Source organism: Plodia interpunctella, chromosome 13 (genome assembly GCF_027563975.2).
Source record: "Plodia interpunctella isolate USDA-ARS_2022_Savannah chromosome 13, ilPloInte3.2, whole genome shotgun sequence".
NCBI lineage: Eukaryota > Metazoa > Arthropoda > Insecta > Lepidoptera > Pyralidae > Plodia > Plodia interpunctella.
Window position 1 is genome coordinate 8,861,898 of NC_071306.1, and position 19,534 is coordinate 8,881,431.

At 34.2% G+C, this 19,534-nt stretch overlaps 3 protein-coding genes across 5 annotated transcripts in view; 1 reads left to right on the plus strand and 2 right to left on the minus strand.

The window, feature by feature from the left end:
• Myo61F (Myosin 61F) overlaps positions 1-7,851 on the minus strand; it is a 47,347-nt gene extending 39,496 nt beyond the window's left edge. Inside the window, exons 1-2 of one of the 2 annotated variants that reach the window (XM_053753411.1) lie at positions 7,750-7,851; positions 7,487-7,633 (exon numbers count right to left, since the gene is read on the minus strand). In XM_053753411.1, coding sequence (XP_053609386.1) covers positions 7,487-7,605 — 119 coding nt within the window. In that variant the 5' untranslated portion in view covers positions 7,606-7,633; positions 7,750-7,851. Of the gene's footprint in view, positions 1-1,897; positions 2,201-7,486; positions 7,634-7,749 lie in introns of those variants that run through there. The other variant, XM_053753412.1, reaches the window with a different exon arrangement.
• The window catches only part of Klp54D (Kinesin-like protein at 54D), a 50,898-nt gene continuing 33,485 nt past the window's right edge, over positions 2,122-19,534 (plus strand). The window contains exon 1 of the mRNA XM_053753424.1: positions 2,122-2,208. The gene's annotated coding sequence lies outside the window, so the exon portion shown is untranslated. The remainder of the gene's footprint in view (positions 2,209-19,534) is intronic.
• Positions 8,914-18,930, minus strand: LOC128674674 (uncharacterized protein). 2 transcript variants are annotated; one of them, XM_053753430.2, is made up of 5 exons: positions 18,612-18,930; positions 14,472-15,307; positions 12,507-12,629; positions 10,872-11,045; positions 8,914-10,501 (listed from the first exon to the last, which is right to left on the minus strand). In XM_053753430.2, exons 1-5 carry the CDS (start codon positions 18,636-18,638, stop codon positions 10,171-10,173), a joined length of 1,491 nt encoding a protein of 496 aa, XP_053609405.1. In that variant the 5' UTR covers positions 18,639-18,930; the 3' UTR covers positions 8,914-10,170. The 2 variants fall into 2 exon arrangements, with proteins under 2 accessions (XP_053609405.1, XP_053609404.1); XM_053753429.2 differs by having other exon boundaries at positions 12,507-12,635.

The following is a 19,534-nucleotide window of genomic DNA, read 5'->3' on the forward strand; positions in this document are numbered from 1 at the left end:
CGAGATGGTAGTAACTAGTAGTTTGTATCTATGTGAGTGCTATAATACTATATAATATCAAATTTGACATGAAAATAAATCATTCCAGTGCGTGTAGGGTTCCGTAGGTACATTGGTTATAGATTATACGCCCTATTGGGAGCTTTTTATTTTTCGAGCATCTGTTTGTCTGTTCGACCTTAATTCATAAGTAATAAACCTAAAAAATTTATGATCCAAAGACACACGCACGCATTTTAATTATTTATTTCATTTCTTCCTGTATATTAACTTCTTGACCGTGACGGTCATTACTAGGAAACCTAGTAGTTTGTAGCTATCAAGCTAGCGTGTCGTGTGACAAAGTATTGTATTGTATTTACCTTGTTTGCTTACACAGGTTAAGCTGTGACCATACAATGTTCTGAAGTTACATTACGAAAAGGTAAAAAATTTGCATGACAACAAGTAATTGTTTGCTTTATTCTTAGCGTTCTGTACAGTCATGTGAAAAGGTAAACAGAGAAAACTTATATATATATATATATATATTGTTTGCTTACACAGGTTAAGCTGTGACCATACAATGTTCTGAAGTTACATTACGAAAAGGTAAAAAATTTGCATGACAACAAGTAATTGTTTGCTTTATTCTTAGCGTTCTGTACAGTCATGTGAAATATATATATATATATATATATATATATATATATATATATATATATATATATATATATATATATATATATATATATATATATATATAAGTTATCCTATCCTACCTAATCCTATATATATATATAGGAATTTCTTAGGAAAGTTCACTTTTATTGAACTTGGTCTCTTATAACATTTAAAAAAATTACTTAAACCACAAAATGTATATAGAACCTAGAACCCGATATTTTCTTAATTAACATTCATTTCTTAATTAACATAAGCCTGTTTAATTGTTTGTTCTGTTACAGGTTTTAGATGTTGAAAACACATCAGTGTAACACAGGTACTTAGGTACATAATCTTCCACTAACAATAGTGAGACCCCTTTTAATACGTGAAATGTTTGTTCACATAGGTATAATTCATATAAAAACGCTAGACTTGCGGTCATTCTATTGAGCCTTTGTTATCTATCTCTGGAGATTCTATTTTCGTTTCATTGTCACGTTTTCTCAGAAACAGCTCATTCAGACAAATACAATTTATATTGCCATGATGCGGTCATTATCACTTGTAAAATTAGGTTTCTTTCATTGCCAAGATTACATTTTAATGCATTTTTGAGTGAAGTGAGAAACTTTAAAGCCCATTGAAACGAAAATAAATTATCTTTTTTGGACAAATAAACTAGATTTTAGATTTAAGAGGTTATGAGTAAGTACATTTTGTTAGGTAATATCAGATGGATTTCCGTATAGGACCTAAACGAAACGAAACTATATATTAAGATGATTATTTGTATCATAAAGTTTTGTCATCGAAAAATATTCTATTTCAACTGGAAACAGGTGCCAAATTAAAAAGATAAGGGTATAAAAAGATTCTTGCTTTTCTGGGTAAAAATTGATTTTAATAAGACTGTAATGTATATATTTTATACTTTCTAATAAAATGCTTTATCTAGTGTAGCATAATCTGTATAGATTATTATTCGAGTCAACGATAATAAATAATGTAATTGATAAGAATGTGATGATGGCGCTAGTGTGCGGGTTTGCGGATCCCTAATTTCCAAGGAATAAAACCCCGGGCATTATACTACCCGCATTGCAGTCAAAGTTCGCAAAAAGTGAACGAAGATTAATGTATAGCCATAAAAGAATCGACGATGCAATAACACTGGCCGTTATCTCAAATCGATATTCTACAATCGAGACCAATACCGAAATTGCAGTCAACGACCCGCAAAAAGACTCACCTCACTAAAAACTCGATTAAATCTCCACATCCAACACATCCACCTGCATCACTGCACGAGAAACTTGCACTGAATTGAACTTTATTGAACCAAAAATGATATCGATTTCGTTATCACCTTATCTTTTATAGATTTGGTCACATCCGAGTTTTTCCAGGCCTATAAAAATATGACACTGGCACTACAGTTTTAAATTGTTAAATTTTGAACGCGCGTTCGGTATTCAAAGTTTTTTGTTTCGTCAACGGCTGGCGTTGAGCGAAGCGACATGGAGCCGAGTCAAGCGTCGACGATGAACTAACTGCGGTCAAGTGAGAGTCGACTATTGTGTCATCATTTAAACCATACGTTTTCCAATTAAACGCACACAGAGGCTTTTGTTTTGGTATACCGGTTATGAACCTATGTCTTATCCTTGCCAGCAAAACTGCATCGCAACAACATTCAGGCATGTTAATGAAGTATTTTTATAAACATAATTTTAATTGAAGTACAACCATCTTATAGATAGAACGACAAAATATCAAGTACACAAGACGGAGGTTCGTAGTTTGTCAACTAAAACCTTTATGATACTAAAAAGAAAAGTTTCCTGCATTATTTGATCCACAAGTGTGCCGTTCAGTATAAATAAAAATTTTGAACTGATAAATACCCTATTTCATAATTACATAAGTAGCTCAATTATAAAAAAAAACTGTTGCATGTCAACTTTATTGTACATTTCCCACCGCAATAATCATGAAAGAGTTATAAAAATTGAAATTTCATCATTTTCACATATAAAACCTTACACATAATGGTCATAATAGGCACTTTCGTTTGTTCCACGAACATTTCACAATTATTTAGGTTTTCTTTGATTGATAGGGGGCATTAATTAAGTTATGTAAATAAAGATAGAAGAATTTGTACTTCATTTATTTATATTCCAGAAACATTATTAAAATGACTGCTAAAATTCACAGATAAAATAGAAATTCGTGAATAACGATGATTCTTTATATACTGGCTGGAATAATATTCTCATTTTAAAAAGCGAATTCTTTTGAAACTTGAAAATTTTTTGTTGTTGCTTTGTCCCTAATTAGTGATGTACTTTATGCATACCTAGATCAACAAAAAGAAAAAACTTTTTGTGTTTGTAAAGTGCGTTAATCGTTTTGAATAAAAACTCGATTTAATTATATCGTTAAATACCGTGTAATCGCTATGGTACTCGGTCACGCGATGAGAAATTCTGACCTTAACTAATACGACTAAACTAGATTCTCCAGATTCACGCGAATGTATTGGATATATGTATTTGAATGTAGGTATATTTATGCTTATCTTAAAAATGATCATTATAAATGTGAAAGTCTATCTGTCTATCTATCTGTTTTGCTTTCACGGCTAAATAAACTTTAAAATTATTATTCACGTAGTTAAAGACCCTCTTTCAAACATAGGATACTTTTTTTTTTTTTACAAAAATCAACTCCCAAATGACTATAATGGGGTTGAAAGTTTGTACGAAAATGATGTTCCGCTTTCGCAGATAAAATCACGCGGGCGAAGCCGCGGGCTAAAGCTAGTATATAAGTATATAAATGGAAAATTATTTTTTTAATATTTTCTTTAACCTCACATTTATCAAGGAGTTTAAAGCGCTATTATTTAAAATTAAAATTAAAATAGTATAGCTAGTAATTATTGCTAAATATTTACTTTTAATTATTTTTGACGAGCCCGGTGGCGCAGTGGTAAAGTTCTTGCCACTGAACCGAGAAGTCCCAGGTTCGATCCCCGGTTGGGGCATGATGGAAAATGATATTTTTCTGATTGGCCCGGGTCTTGGATGTCTATCTATATATGTATTTGGAATAAAATATAGTATCGTTGAGTTAGTATCACATAACACAAGTCTCGAACTTACTTTGGGGCCAGCTCAATCTGTGTGATTTGTCCCAATATATTTATTATTTATTTATTATTATTTGTCGCCTTGAAAAATTTTAAAACTTGTATCCAGGGATACAATATGTAGACATTACTTTTATTTCTAAAGCCAGTGACATTAATTAAATTTAATTATGTGATAAAAAAAGTAGATAAAACAATAATTATGCTGATAATCTGGAACTCCGTATGCCACTCCTTACGGTAACCTGTTGTACCGTCTACATAGAATTAAAACAACAGAGCATCTGTACATACATACACACATACATACACACACACATACATACATATATACATACAATACATATATATATATATATATATATACACGGAACATATAGATTACGGATGATGTAACTGATCCAAAGAAATCGACTTCAAAAATAACGAAAAACATCTTGAACTGATCTGGTGATCGCATTATTGAGAGTCAGAGTCGTGATGTAGCACAAGTAGGATTTGAACCTGGGACCTTTCGAACTCAGGCGGACGGACGGTCTTAACCACCGGACCACAGCTTCACTTGTTCTTGTTCTATGTGAGATACGGTCGCTGCTTTGATATGATCTAATTGTTCTTGTTTCGTATGAATGTCGTTCAGTCACGAGTTATCTTATAAAATCATATCTGTAAAAACTAGCTGCGCCCCGGGACTTCGCTACAGTGGGAATTTCGGGATAAAAAATACTCTATGTGTTAGTCCAGGTTATATTCTACCCATGTACCAAATTTCATAACAATTGGTTCAGTAGATTTTTCTTGAAAAATTAATAAATATACACACATACATCCTCACAAACTTTATAATATTAGTAAGATAGGATAGGATACTTATATGAGTCGCCGAGTCAACACGCTACTGCAGTAAATAAAAGCACTTATAGAAAACTATGCAATGTTCATGCATTCGACGATATGTCTGTGGAGCCTGCATAAATTATTATTATTATTATTCGGCGTGGGCGTACAGAGATTCGGAAATACAGTTAGATCCACATATTTTTATAGATTTGTGTCAATATGTATGTTCAGTATTAGTGTCCGTTCAAACAAATGGTAGAAATATTATTGACTAGTATTCCGCACCCGATTTACTTTCTTATCGAGTATGCTGTTGACAACACAAGTGTCATATATTAAGTCTAAAACAGCATAGCGTGAAATGTATAAAATAAAATTTTCATATGTCAGGTTATGTGACTTAAAATTAAAGGTACATGCAGAGAATTTAATTTCTCTGAAAAAATAAAATGTTTCTACAAATTTTCTGCTGCTCAGAAAAGTTAATGGGGATAATTGCATTCGTCGCGACTCGTGATTTCAATAATCAACGTTTTTTTTTTTCTAGAAATTATGTATGCTTCTGAAAAGATGTGGTGTGAGGATTATGGGGAAATCTCGAGGGATTCAATGAATTATACTCTCTTGGTTTCTTTCGTCGTCTCCGTGTAATGCCAAAATCCAAGCAGTTTCTTACTTTTTACAAATAAAAAGGCGGTATTTTATGACATTGACAGCTGTCGTTAGACAGCTTCTAGAAGCAATGTTGTAAAGTTGTCATGGAAAATCGAGATAGAAATATAGAAATAATAATTAGGAATTTACCTTAATCGTAAAAAAACATTCGTACAGTAAAATCATTACCTAATCTCATTCGATATTTTTTCCCAAGTATTATTGATACTTAAATCTTAACCTTTCGCAACTCCTAGCTCTGTCTATCCCGTAAGAGTGATTCTGTATCTCTGTCTGGCTCTCACCTAAGTAATATTAACGGTTATTCCTCAGCCGGAGCTCAGGGTCTGCTGTATAGTTTCGTATATATCTGTTTTAATTGATTTGTATTGGCATTTCATAACACAGCATCAATATTAACTGCGCTTCAATTAAGATCAATTCGACGCATCCAATATTAGACTCGTGACTTTTTTTATGATGCCCGCGACTTCTTTGACGACCTCGTTGGCGCAGTGTCAAAAGTGCTTGCCTCTGAACCGAGAGGTCCCGGGTTCGATCCCCGGTCGGGTTATGATGGAAAATTATCTTTTTCTGATTATCCCGAGTCTTGAATGTTTATCTATATATGTATTTGTTATAAAATATAGTATCGTTGAGTTAGCATCCCATAACACAAGTCTTGAACTTACTTTGGGGCTAGCTCAATCTGTATGATTTGCCCTAATATATTTATTTATATATTCTTCTGCGTGAATTAGTTCTTTTTGGAAGTGAGGTAGGAATTGAATATTTAAAATTTCTTATTCAATATCTAGGTATCACTTATCACAATATTGTAATGTATTATCGTAAGAGAATGTAGCTCTTTCCGGGTAAATTGTGTTATAGATAATAAATATTGATAAAGTATATGAGAAATCTAGATAACGTTTCCATATGAAACATTAATAAAACCTCACTACAAGTATTACAATAAATATACTTATGGAAATTGTATGTCAGGAATGTTGCAGTGACGTCACTTTACTACTTCAGTGTCAAAAACATTTAGTCGAAAAGCAATTTCGTATATACTTTTGTCATTTTCGACTAAAACTTAATTTATCGTCGCCAGAGATAATTTATTTATTTCAACGTGTGACAAAATCATGTCCGTGAAGTAAACCGTTCGCAGTTCTCTCGTCGGGAGCCTATCCTAGGTAGACCAACAAACAGGTCATGAATCTAAACGTGTAGGTATACAAAATTTCAGCTCAATCGGTTGAAGATATATGTTTTCATTTCGTATGGTGGGAACTCTTGTTTACAATCGTTATTGCTGGGTTTACGTCAGACCTTTCAAGAAGAAACTTGGAATAAACATTTCTTTTATCTATGGAATAAACCCATATATGGTTTTAAATAATGAATAGGTCAAAATAATTATACTTTTGGCATAAACTATGTCCTTACCTGAATGAATACTAGCCCCTAGGGCTTACCTATGAACAGCTTAATGTTTATAACTAGCTTTTGTCCGCGACTTCGCCCGCGTTTTATTAGTGCGTCCGCTCATATGTTATTACTGTCAATATCTCGGGTTCTAAGCAATATATCGCGATGAAACATACAAGGTTTTAAGTTAGACCATTATTATACATCTTAGAAAACAGCATCAAATTCCATCCACTAGTTTTTTGCTTTTTGCGCGAACAAACATAGCCCAGTTACAGTTTTATTATATGTATACAGATATATAGATTATAGATAGATTATATAAAATGGAAGATTATTATATGTATAGATTAAAAAATAGAATTATAATGTTGATAATATCAACACAAGATAATATTTGTGTTTCCACCACCTAATTGTAAATATCGTAGGCTATCGATATCGATGGTAATTTACGTAAGTGTTGATATCTTCGTCTCAAGATATGAAAACATTATCAGTAATCGGCATAATTAAATTCCAATGATTTCATCCGACTAATTTATTGCCATGATCGAATGATATTGCTTAAATAATCCTTTTTTTAAATTCAACTTCTATACAATTGTTTTGTTAAAATTATATTTGCTAGACTATACGTAGAAAAAATCAACGTTTTGTTTTCTTGTAAGACTCATGTAAAACGAATAAAGAACCTAATTTGGTAAATTAATAAAATTATTGCATTTTCGAATAAGAATTTTTTCCACTTACTCTTGAATACCAGGCGGGGCTAAAGCAACAGCGGCATTCTCCACGACGTTCACAGACGCCGGTGGTTCCTCAGCAGCATTATCTACCACATTCACTGATATCGATACTTGATCAGTCATTTTAATTCAGTTCTTTTGCACAATCACTCTGAAAAAAATTAAAAATAAATCTATTCTTTTTTTTACAATGATACTGGTTGGATTAAAAAAAGAACAGATTTATTTTTGAATCACTCGCGGAAATTTTTGAATATTTTTAATTACTTTTTTTAAATAGTGACGTGACGTGGCGCTAATGTTGTACAAGGTTCTGGAGCCAAGTGAACGAGTGTTTTCTTTATCAGATATAAAATATTATAATCTGCTTATCATTAACGTTAATTGTTCGATTATTTTATATTACTTATTCCTTTTCTCCTTTTATGGAAAGTCGATTAGGCCGCGAATCATTTATTGGGCATATCTATGTATGTGTATACAATTTCGTGGAAACAAATTATCACCAAAATAAAATTATTTGAATGGCACTAGAATCAATCAATGTCTATGTGGATGTGGTATGATAGAAAAAATAATATCCGTTGATCGATACGGTCGAACATAAATGGTGGACACCATGGTCAAATTTACAAAGCTTACTTTATAATTGGCCCCTGACAAAGACAAAAAGAATATTTAGTTTAAAAGCCTTTATGATGTTCGGTTAAAGTGGTGGCCTTTATGATGGTTGGTATAGCCCAGAAGTATGCGTATGTGTATATATTATGGAATAATATACAAATAACACATAGGTCGGCGGTACATAATAGTCAGTAATCAAATCTTAAGTTGGTTAAAACAACGCCATCTATTCAATTATTAAGGAACTAAATGTAACAGCTTTTTCCTGGTAGATGTCGTGTCAACAGGTTACCTTACCATTTGTTAATGTGGTCTATTAATCACCAGGTGGCAGCACAAGTTATATTAAAAATTTGACCACATCACTCAGGCTGAGTGGTCTGTATGTGCGTGGCCACAAATTAATTTTTTCTCTTTTCGAAAATTCTGTCAACATTATCTAATATTTATAGAGAGGAAGGATCTGTATTTTACTAGAGAAACTTATAAATATAATACACTGGACTCTCTCACAGGGTTATTAATAACACACTAAATATATTTCTGAAATAAATTTTGTACAAAAATGCCATTTTTGATTAAGCTTTCATTACTGCTACAGATATTGCATTAAATGTGTGACAAAAATATCATGTTCGTGCTTTAAACCGTTAAGGAGTTCCCACGTCTGGAGTTCTTCCTGGGTGCACCATCATGTCATGCTTATCATTAATTGTATTGTTATCCAAACTAAACGTGTGTACAAAATTTTAGTTCAGTCGTACATAGAGTTGCAAGTTAAATAAAAGCTTTTAATAAAACAACCTCTTCAAAAATTGTATGTATTAGAATTGTCATGTAAACCTATTCGTGTTTTTAGCTATATCTAATTGAAAATTCTACAACTAAAATACCTAATACTGAAAATGTAATTGCGTTTTTGCAAGATTCTTTAGAACAGTTTTTTATACTTAAATAAAATCTAGAAACTGTAGCCAATGTAAGTATAAAAATGATACTTTCAAGAAAAATATTGTGTATTTAAACTTTCGCGATTCATAACTAATTGCTTAATACGGGTATTTAACGCGCACGTACTTTTATACTTCGGACGGTCGTGTTAAAACGACCCGTAGTCACCGCGCTACGAGTGGTGAGTCGCGAAAAGGTACGTGCGTGTTAAATACTCGTATATTAAGCAATTGATATTAAGGCAGTGACCACACGCATCACAATAACTTTGAGTTGATCAGTTACTTATGATATGTATGTACAGTCAACTGCATGTCGAGTTACCAGGCCTTCGCCTTTATGACATTGTCATAGTTTTTAATGAATTAAGCTTGGTCGATATGCTGTCGTCTGTACATAAAATTGAGGCGGCTAATTCTAGAACTTAATAATATTATGTGTAACTCGCACTGCGCTTTGCACCTAAAGATGCTATGGAAAAATAAAGGGTGCGCAACAATTCGTAGGTTCGCGTAACCTGCCGCGACCACATGATAAGTGTGGGCTCAGCATCACAAAAAAAACATCATCTACTACTTCCATTGCGCAGTGCGTGCTAAGTTTATGCTACACAGACGATTTTTTATAAGTCTTTAAGTGGCGACGCTCTCCAACGATTCCAGAATTTCCAAGTGTTGTGCCACAGCACAGATTATATAATAATTCCAATAGCCAGGGTTACAACTTTGTCTGTGGCCAACGCATGGAATTAGTGGGTACTCCGTCGAAGTACTTACTAAATCCATGGGCCAATATTATTCTATCCGAGTGCAAGAGTTAGGGCATTATATATAAACTAAGACCACGTTTATAGAATGGCAAATATCAATTTTACTGTGTCGTTGGAAAATCCATCGAGAAAAAGAAATTGTTTTTGTTCTTCTATGATCTTATGAATTTAGCAGGGATTGATCGTGATTGGAATCAGTAAAATGGGAAGTAAAATTAATAGTAATTATTGTGATTTTTCAACAGGTAAATAACTGTCCCAAAATCTTAAGTTTTTTACATAGAAAAAAGAAAAAGCGCCCGTGTAGGTATAGTGTAGCTATCTAAAACTAACTTAAACTGAATCTAAGATGGCGTCTTAGTCGTCTCTTCAACTGTTTTAGTGGTGACTCGCTCATCTAACCTCTGGAACAAGTAGCTAGTGCTCGGTGTCGTACTAGAACTATAAATGTTAGTCGCCGTCTTTTGACCATACGCGTTGTTTACACCATAGTTATTTTGAGATTGACCATACGCATTTTGAGGTTGGCCATATGTATTCTGGGATTGGCCATATGTATTTTGAGATTGGCCATATGTGTTTTGCTGACCGTATCCCTGTTTTGCTGGCTGGCCGTAGTTGTTTTGGTCTCGGTTGGGCTTGTGTGTGTTTCTGTCATCGAGATGGGACACACCGCTGGAATCAACACAAACTGACATTTTAAAGCTATTAAGTATGAAAAATGCTCGTCGAGTGAAATCGACAAGTTTCCTTTGAATCTTCAAAACCTATCGAACCTAATTTTGAAATAATCTAAATATTTAAAATGAAATTCATCAAAATCAGAAAGTTATAACAATTTTTTATGAATATGTGACGATAACTAATTTGAAATACGCAAAGATTTTGATCACTATATCACATGCGTAGATATCATCATCATATAGAGTGTGTTATTGCTAACACTGGTGTCGGTTTATTTTTATTCAACTCGCCTAAAGACACCTGACATGATGAGGAATACCTCTTTTTCGTATATAATATTTAGGATTTAGAAAATACCAACCTCTGGTCCCGATACGGTCTTCTTTCACCGACGCTGTGCCAGCCACTGCCTTGCCCATAAGCTGTGCTCAAGTCCTGGCGGTAGCCCTGCTCCTGGTAACCGAGGGAGCCCCGGTACTCCAGGGGATCACGGTAGCCGGTGTAGCCGATGTTCTGCCAACCACTTTCCTGTGGTCTGGAGTTTGAAATGTATTTGTGAAAATGGAGAAACGAATCTCAAATCAAATCATTTATTCGGAAATTAAGACTTTCACAGGCACTTTTCACGTCAATAAAATACGTAAATACGATCAGTGTCGGTCCCTATTATGCCAGAAGGTCTTACCGTCTTTTTAACTTATATAATTTTCCCAGTAATATAACAATGTAAGTACTTGGTCAAAAGCTATACGGAAACATAGCATGATCGTGATCGAGTGCTGATGAAAAAAAAAAATGTAACTCTTGTTTCATAATAAGTTATGACTAAAGAGGTTCTTGAACGAAAATTCAGTATTAACATAAACTAGAAACACTTGCTTAAAGAAATAGTTTGTGTTGTGGAATCAATACTTCATCCATCCTTCTTTAGTTTCTATACTAAAAAATTAATGCGAAAGTTTGTCATACATGCTACGGCGAAGCCGCTGTTGGACCGATTTCGTTGAAATTTTGGAATAAATATAGTTGATGACACAAGGTCAACATCCCGCGGGCGAAGCTGTGTGGGTAACAGCTTTATTAAATATCTGAATATCGTGATCCATTTATGGTTGTCACATTTGAAACCGATATTAGGCTAATTTTCTATAATGTTTTACAAATTTTCGTAGTACTTCGCAGCAATTTTGTAGAGGGGTCTCCATTGGGATCATATTATAAACGGAAGATTGCAACCCGCTACGAGCTACGACCAAGGATTGCATTGAAGTCAAATCAAGTCCAAAGCCTTCAGAAATTACTTCCATCCCGCTCTATCTGACTCCACCCGTGTTATTTTCACACGGGAACAAGATAATATTTCCGGTATGAAAAGTACCCTAACCTTGTGTCTACTATGTCCCATGACTTATGTCCTTCAAACTACATGCATATTTCAAGAAGATTAGTTTAGTAGGTATATACAAGGCATTTAACGATAAAAGGAATAAAACGATAAAAAAAATTAAAGGATTAAGATAGAATAGGATTTGGATTAAAATTTACACAGGCTAAAGAGTCTGTGAAATTTAAAATTATATCATATATTGGCATCATTTAAAATCTGACATAAAAAAAGTTTTATGTCAAATTTTAAATGATACCTGTATAGTATTTCTGAAAAAAGCACAAACACAAATTACTAGCTTTAAACTTGGACGTAGCATCGTCATTAGATTTAATCATATGGTTAGTGAGACTTAAGTGTGGCGTGTGGTCCCGCCCTAGAATAGGACCACTATCTTCCCGTGAATATTGTAGGAGGCGACTATGAAACACATAGCCTTAACCAATAGTATTACCACAGAGGGTTGACACCAGATTGCTTGCTAGTTGTAAAATCAAATCTTCAGAATTTAATGCTCAATTTTTTACGTGAACTTTGGATTTCGGGGCGCCAAAGCTCTTAATATTCGGACCACGAGAAGATGACATAGAGAGAGTTAGTGCGACTGACCTGACATATCCAGGCTGGTTCCAACTGGGCGCAGGCGCGGTGTCAGGCCGCCCTGATGCGAAGTAGTACCCTCGGCCGCCGGCGTCCCAGCCCGCCTGCCCGCGGTACGTCTCGTCCCAGGGCCTGAAACTGGCAAACTTTTTTGGAAAACTGTCTTATTGCATACAAATATAAGTTGAATAAAAAAAAAACCATATCATTGTATCGTCAGCAATCCGTACCGGCTTCTCTCTGGTAAAACCATCACAAATTATAAACTGAAACTAAATAAAATAAAATAAAAACTGAAACTTTCCTCAAAACATAACAAAACTTTATAAAAATTACAACAATTTGTTTTGTTAGTCAGAATCATGCTAGTTACGTGATTTTTTTTTAGGCTTCAGGCTTTTCAGTTATGCAGAAATTTCCACAATTTTTTATAAGACAAAAACTAAACTGAATTTATTTTATGATAAACGGTATTAAATCCAGTTAACTCTCCGATTTGCATACATTTTCATGGGAATCTAATTTACCCAACACTGTTTCTGTACCAACAACTACATACAGAAATTATGGCTTTATCTTCAATCAATCATTGCTTTTTAGAAAAAAAAAAGAGTTCAGTTCTATGACCGCAGTTCAAATTTCGAACCCAGGAAACTGAGGGTCAGTGCCCGCGTTTTGCCTGCGGTACTCAACCGATGGCCAGCCAACGGGAAACAAGATGGCGGCAAAAACATATAACCGTTCGCGAATTAAAACAAAACCATGTTTTGTATAGCGGTATCTTCGTGTTAACGCACGTACAATCAGATGTCTAAACGTGTCAAGATTACTTCGCAAATTGGATAATTGAAGGAATCAGTGTTGGTATTTTGCTGAAGATAATTACGTATTTATTCAATGGTGGTCGTTATTTCACGCCTTGCAGCATTGTTGCTCTTTGATTCTTGGAATGATTATTTTTTATAAATAGGGGCAATTAATTAACTGAGATCTTGTTCCTATAAATCATAAGCTTTAGAAAAACATTTTAACATGTCACAAAAAAGTTTTTAGCATGGCCACATAATTTAATCTTGTAATCAATTTCTGAAAAAAAACCTCATATCAAACATCAACCAGAATAACAAACATGACCACACCAAACCAATCATTACGTTTTTAGGTTATGATATGTCACATGAGCCGCCATTTTAACAATGGCGTCGCATAATGGCGCGCAAATAATTGCCAATGCCCGTTACGATTCAAATTCAGAATTGCAATTATCCATTGAACACGTGTGATTCAAATTTAGGTGAAAGCGTTGTCTATTGAATATCGACATCATTTCAACGTAACGGTTACTATTGTTGATTTACTGTATGTTGAACTTAGAAATACTGTAGTTATGTACTGATGATAAACATACGAATCACTCTTATTTCATTATATATAGGCTTAACTGAATAAAAACGTCGTAGAATGTAAGCATATTTTATCTAGCTTAATGGATAGAATTTAAACGGAAAATATTAAAAATTATTTACAATAGAACAAATGTTTTTACATTAAATAACTCTTCCTATCACTGTTTCTGTATTTTGTTATCATGAGTTTTCTTTACGATTAAAGATTTATAAAACAAAGAAATAATAAATAAATAAATTAGGACAAATCACACAGATTGAGCCAGCCCCAAAGTAAGTTCTAGACTTATGTTATGGGATACTAACTCAACGATACTATATGTTATAACAAATACTTATATAGATAAACATCCAAGACCCGGGTTAATCAGAAAAAGATAATTTTCCATCATGACCCGACCGGGGATCGAACCCGGGACCTCTCGGTCCAGTGGCAAAAACTTTACCACTGCGCCACCGAGGTCGTCAAGAAATATATAACTAGTGGATTAAGAATTTAAAACTGTAACACCTTTCTTCTATACTACATTTTTTTAAAATAATAAGATTATCATTATTAACCACTCACCTGTCATGAGGTCCTCTCCCAACACCTGGTCCATATCCCCCATAGCCATCGTCATATCCTCTATCATATCTATCATCATACAGCGGCCTTCTATATCCTCCGTAGCCATCGTATCTACTCAAATACGGATCGTATCTACTTGCATACCCATCGTCATATCTATCAGGGTATCTGTCGTACAGAGGTCGCCTTTCTCTGTACGGATCTCCATAACCACGATCCCTATCTCTCTCTCTTCCTGGATCTCTCAAAAATCTATCGTAATAATCAGGTCTGTACCGATCTCTGTCATCATATTTACTTCTATCCCTGTCCTTTCTGCTACCACTGGGTCTGCTATCCTTATCGTCGTACGGTCTCTTTTTATCTGTATCGTTGTCATCATCAGTGCTGTTAGAATTGTGATTTCTGTCATCGCTATATCTGTTTTCATCATCGTCGTTCTTGTTCCTGTCGTATCTATTGCCGTAGGTCGGTCGGTGGTTGACTTTACGGTCGTCGTAGCCGTCGCGATCACGCCTATCGTCGTCTCTGTCATCCCTATCCCTATCCCTGTCTCTATCGTATCTATCGTCGCATCGGCCACAGCGGGGTCTATCATATTCTAGTCTAGCGTACTCATAATAAGGTCGTTCCGGTCGGCCGTATTCGTAAGGCCTGGCATATTCGTAAGCTCTGCCATCGTAAGGCAGTCCTACTGCATAGACGCGAGGGTCATAATAGCTTCTGCTCTGACGGGATAAGAGTTTTGTGTCAGGTGTCAGAACAGTCGATAGAATGGTCTCCGCAGCGTACACTTGCGAGTACAAGAGACATGAGAAGAATGATGACAAAGTCTGCAACAAAAATAACATGACAGTGTATTACTGAAATTGGTGTAAACTTTTGTATTATCCTGAGTTACTCTGGACTCGATTATTCGATATTGTTTCCGATTTATAAATGTCGTTGATAATATAAATAAACTTTAGTAGAGCGTGGATTTCTAACATAAGTATTCTTTTTGCTTAAATGAAATCCTCAATGATTTGTAAACGAAATCACTATATTGAGAAATAAATATTTTTTTATTTATTTTTAAATAATGTTGCCATGAATGTTAGAACTTATAAACAGTATTGTTAGTTATATTTCAGCTGTCGAATGTCTGTCCGTCAGATTTCCCATACAAACACGAACAATGTTTGTCAGATTATATCTTAAGCACACATTAACGGTAAGTTCGCGTGCGAACTTAATTTTATTGCGTTTTTTTTTTGCATAATCATATTTCCAGGCCATTAATTCGTGAAATAATAAATAAACAAGTCATTAATAAAATATATTTATTTTTAGCGTTCTATAAATAATATAATATATATACTAATATTTAGAAACATAATTAACCAACTAGGTACCTATTAAATTAAATAAACTAGGTACAAAATTAAACTAGGTACCTAAAAAATTAAATTCAGAAGTAATTAAAAATTTACGTAAAAATATAGGAACCGGAAGAAGCTCGGATGTGAGAGAGAACATAGTATTTGAACTTACTGTGCGATTTGTCTAATGTCTAACTTAGAACAAGCACGTTGGAATCCAAACTCATGTAAGTTTGGATTCCAACGTCCTTGTTCTAAGTTCTATTTCAATCGCAAATAGGCCTCGTACACAAAACAAAGTTTATTTACCGGAAATTAATATTTTCCTGATTTTTTTTTCAAGTCGAAAACAATACATCATATAGAAACTGTACAGGTTACTATATCGCGACCTTAGTGTTACAATGAGATGATGTCACATGCAAAAGCCAAAATTCGTATATCAAGGTTGCAGTGGCCTGATTACTATTGTTTTTAGACAGGAAGGCAATCATTTTGTGAGTAATTTGAGTACGATCTTGTATATCTTATGATTTAAGGATGACATGCCGGATTCTTGTTCCACAGATTATCTATACTTCTATAGTAATATTACTATACTATTGTTATAAACGTTTGTGACTTTGTATGTTTGAGGCGGGTAATCTCCGAAAGTATCGAACCGATTTCATATATCTTTTCACCATTAGAATGGTACATTATCCAAGATTGCCATAGGCTATTTTTTATGTTTTATGTTGTGTTATCTCAAACTTCTCACGGGAGCGAAGCCCTGAACAACATTTAGTCACAGATATTCATAACACAGACAGCATACATACATATTACAATAAATGTTGAGATATGCGTCTAAATCCTATATCTAATAATATTATAAAGAGAATAGATTTGTATTTTTGTTTGTAATTAATAAACTCAAAAATTACTGGGGCGATTTTGATGATATTCGGCACATAGGTAGACAAAACCTTCAGAAGTGACATGAGCTACTTTTTTATTCTGGTTTTACCGGAGTGAAGCCGGGGCGGACCGTTAGTTGAAGATACTAATATTTCGACCTCAGTGGCACAGTGGTAAAGTGCTTGCCTCTGAACCGAGGTCCCGGTTTCGATCCCCGGTCGGGTCATGATGGAAAAATGAGCTTTTTCTGATTGACCCGGGTTTTGGATGATTATCTATATATGTATATATTATAAAATATAGTATCGTTGAGTTAGTACCCATAACACAAGTCTCGAACTTACTTTGGGGCTAGCTCAATCTATGTAATTTGTATAATATATGTATATATTATTTATTTATATATTTCGACGCATATCTTAACATTTATTGCCATATTATACTCAACAAAGTATTTTATAATTATTATCCAGCACGCGATAACTGCCATGTGATTCCCACAACCTTTCCCATTGTGTATGGTCAATTATGACGCTAATATGACTAATACACATGCAGACAGATTATAACATAAACAATGTCCGCTCAAATGCAAATATTTGATTATATGCTGTTTGCGGTAATATAAACATTTGTGTAGTAATCTAGACGGATCTACTTCGTTCGTTGCACGACCGTTAAATTATTAGCAAAATAATTTTCGTGGTTATTTAAGACCGATTAAAATTTCTAAACGAAAGTATTTACTAACTAGCGGCTTCGCTCCAGTAAATTTCCCATCAGAACAGGTGTTTTATCGAGATGAAATGTCCTTTTTCATACTTCAAACTGTAACATGTACCTGTGCGGGACTCCCTGCTAATCTGTATCCATTAGCATAAACTGCAAGGAGCCCAAACTTAGCCCAAATATAAATGCTCCCAATATTTTAAATACTAGCCCCCTAAAAAAAAAAACTGTAACGTGTATGCAAAATTTCAATAAGATTGGTTAAATAAAGCGTGAAGAGGTAACAAACAAACTTAATTTCACATTTATAATATGTCCAAGTTTAAATTTCGTTAAAAGTCTCGTAGTCGAAAAAAATACCCAGTAATATTAACTGACGATGTAGAGTTTACATATTTTCTATATTAAACGAGCAATGTAGAGTCCATTAGTGACAGTGAGAGTAGACTCTTCAATACCTAACTATAATTGTAGAGTAATATAGATCTCTCTCACTATCATACTCACGTAGGTACCTATTCCATTATAGGTGGTGACAACCTGAAGCACCGGTTTCGAAGATTTGGCTCTCTTTCTACGACCGGCCGCCTACCTGACATCAACTATAATGATTATTGCTACGCTGATAGACAACAACATTCCCAAATGTTGTTGTCTATCAGCGGTCAAGGCTTCTCATCCTTTAATCGCCTAGTACGATATTCACGGGAAGATATGGATATCAAATAAGTGTAAAAAAAATGAAATGGTTGAATCCCGCTAAATAAGCTAAGAAAGTCGTTGTGGGCTTCACATTCATGAAATGACAACGACAAAACCATGTGTAATCCATATATAATTACTAGTTGTTATTTGTATGGTTACATATCTGCGGAGGATACAGGATAGTTTCCATGTCTTGAACTCCATACGAATACATACAAGTACTATCAACGTACCTTTAACCATACAATTTAATGTATGGTTTCTTTCACAAAAAGCTTCGAGTAAAGCTCGGTACCCTTCGATAAATTGCTAACTTATAAGTAACTTGGTTTTAAACTTTTATGCTCAACTCTAAATTAAAACCAAATTGTATTAAAATGTTAGCTGAATAAGCATTTCTCATGTCAAAGTTTAAATTAACTGAGCATCTAAAACAACTTACCAAAACTAAAATCCGTTCCAACTCCATTTTGAATCGGGATTTATAAGCAGAAAAATCGTGTTGAAAAGTTCATCCTTTGCTTGAACTAAAACTTTACTGCACTGACCACATGCAAAACCAGTTTGCATGCAAAAATTTGCGATCAATCAGTTTGAAAAAATCAGCTTAACATTTTTATTATCTATGGTTTATTACTGGCCAGCGACCGAGAAATGTAAATTTGATTAAAAATAAAGCATTCGAAATTCGAACGAGATATCTCAAATACGCGCAAGCGACGCGCGCGGTTGTGTATGGTGGACTGACTAGCGGCGCATGCGCCCTCCACTTATAATAATTATGGTAATTGTTTGTTTTTTTGTTTGTCCGTCTATCCATCAGTGTAGGGCTACGGTGAACAATTTGAAGGCTACTGCCTCCAGTGACGCTGTTATTATGTTTTACATTACATTTAATGAACGTATGATTTTGAACTTGGCATAAATAATTAACAATTCCTCGTTATGGTTGAAGGGAAGGAGATTTTGTAGTCCCTGAACTTATATTATAAATATTTGCGCAGCACAACAGTGTTAACATCATTTTAGTAATTTTATAGGTACTAGACTATATCTCAATATTTGCAGTGGTAAATATTTCTTTGTGGCCTATATAGGCCTATAGAGAATGTGTGGAAGATTTATGTCAACTCCAATTTAACCTCTTTAAAAGGGCACAAATAATGCGCTGCCCGTGGCAAATTAAAAAAAAATGATTGATTTTTATTCTCATCTCTTTCAATTACAATGGTCGAATCGACGGAGAAGAAGACAATAAAACATTATTATATATCGTGTACAAATTGAGTTATTACATACGACGCGGGATTTTCGCTCGAGGCAAAACCGAGCGCTACAATAAAGCCGAGTATGTCGGGATGTAAT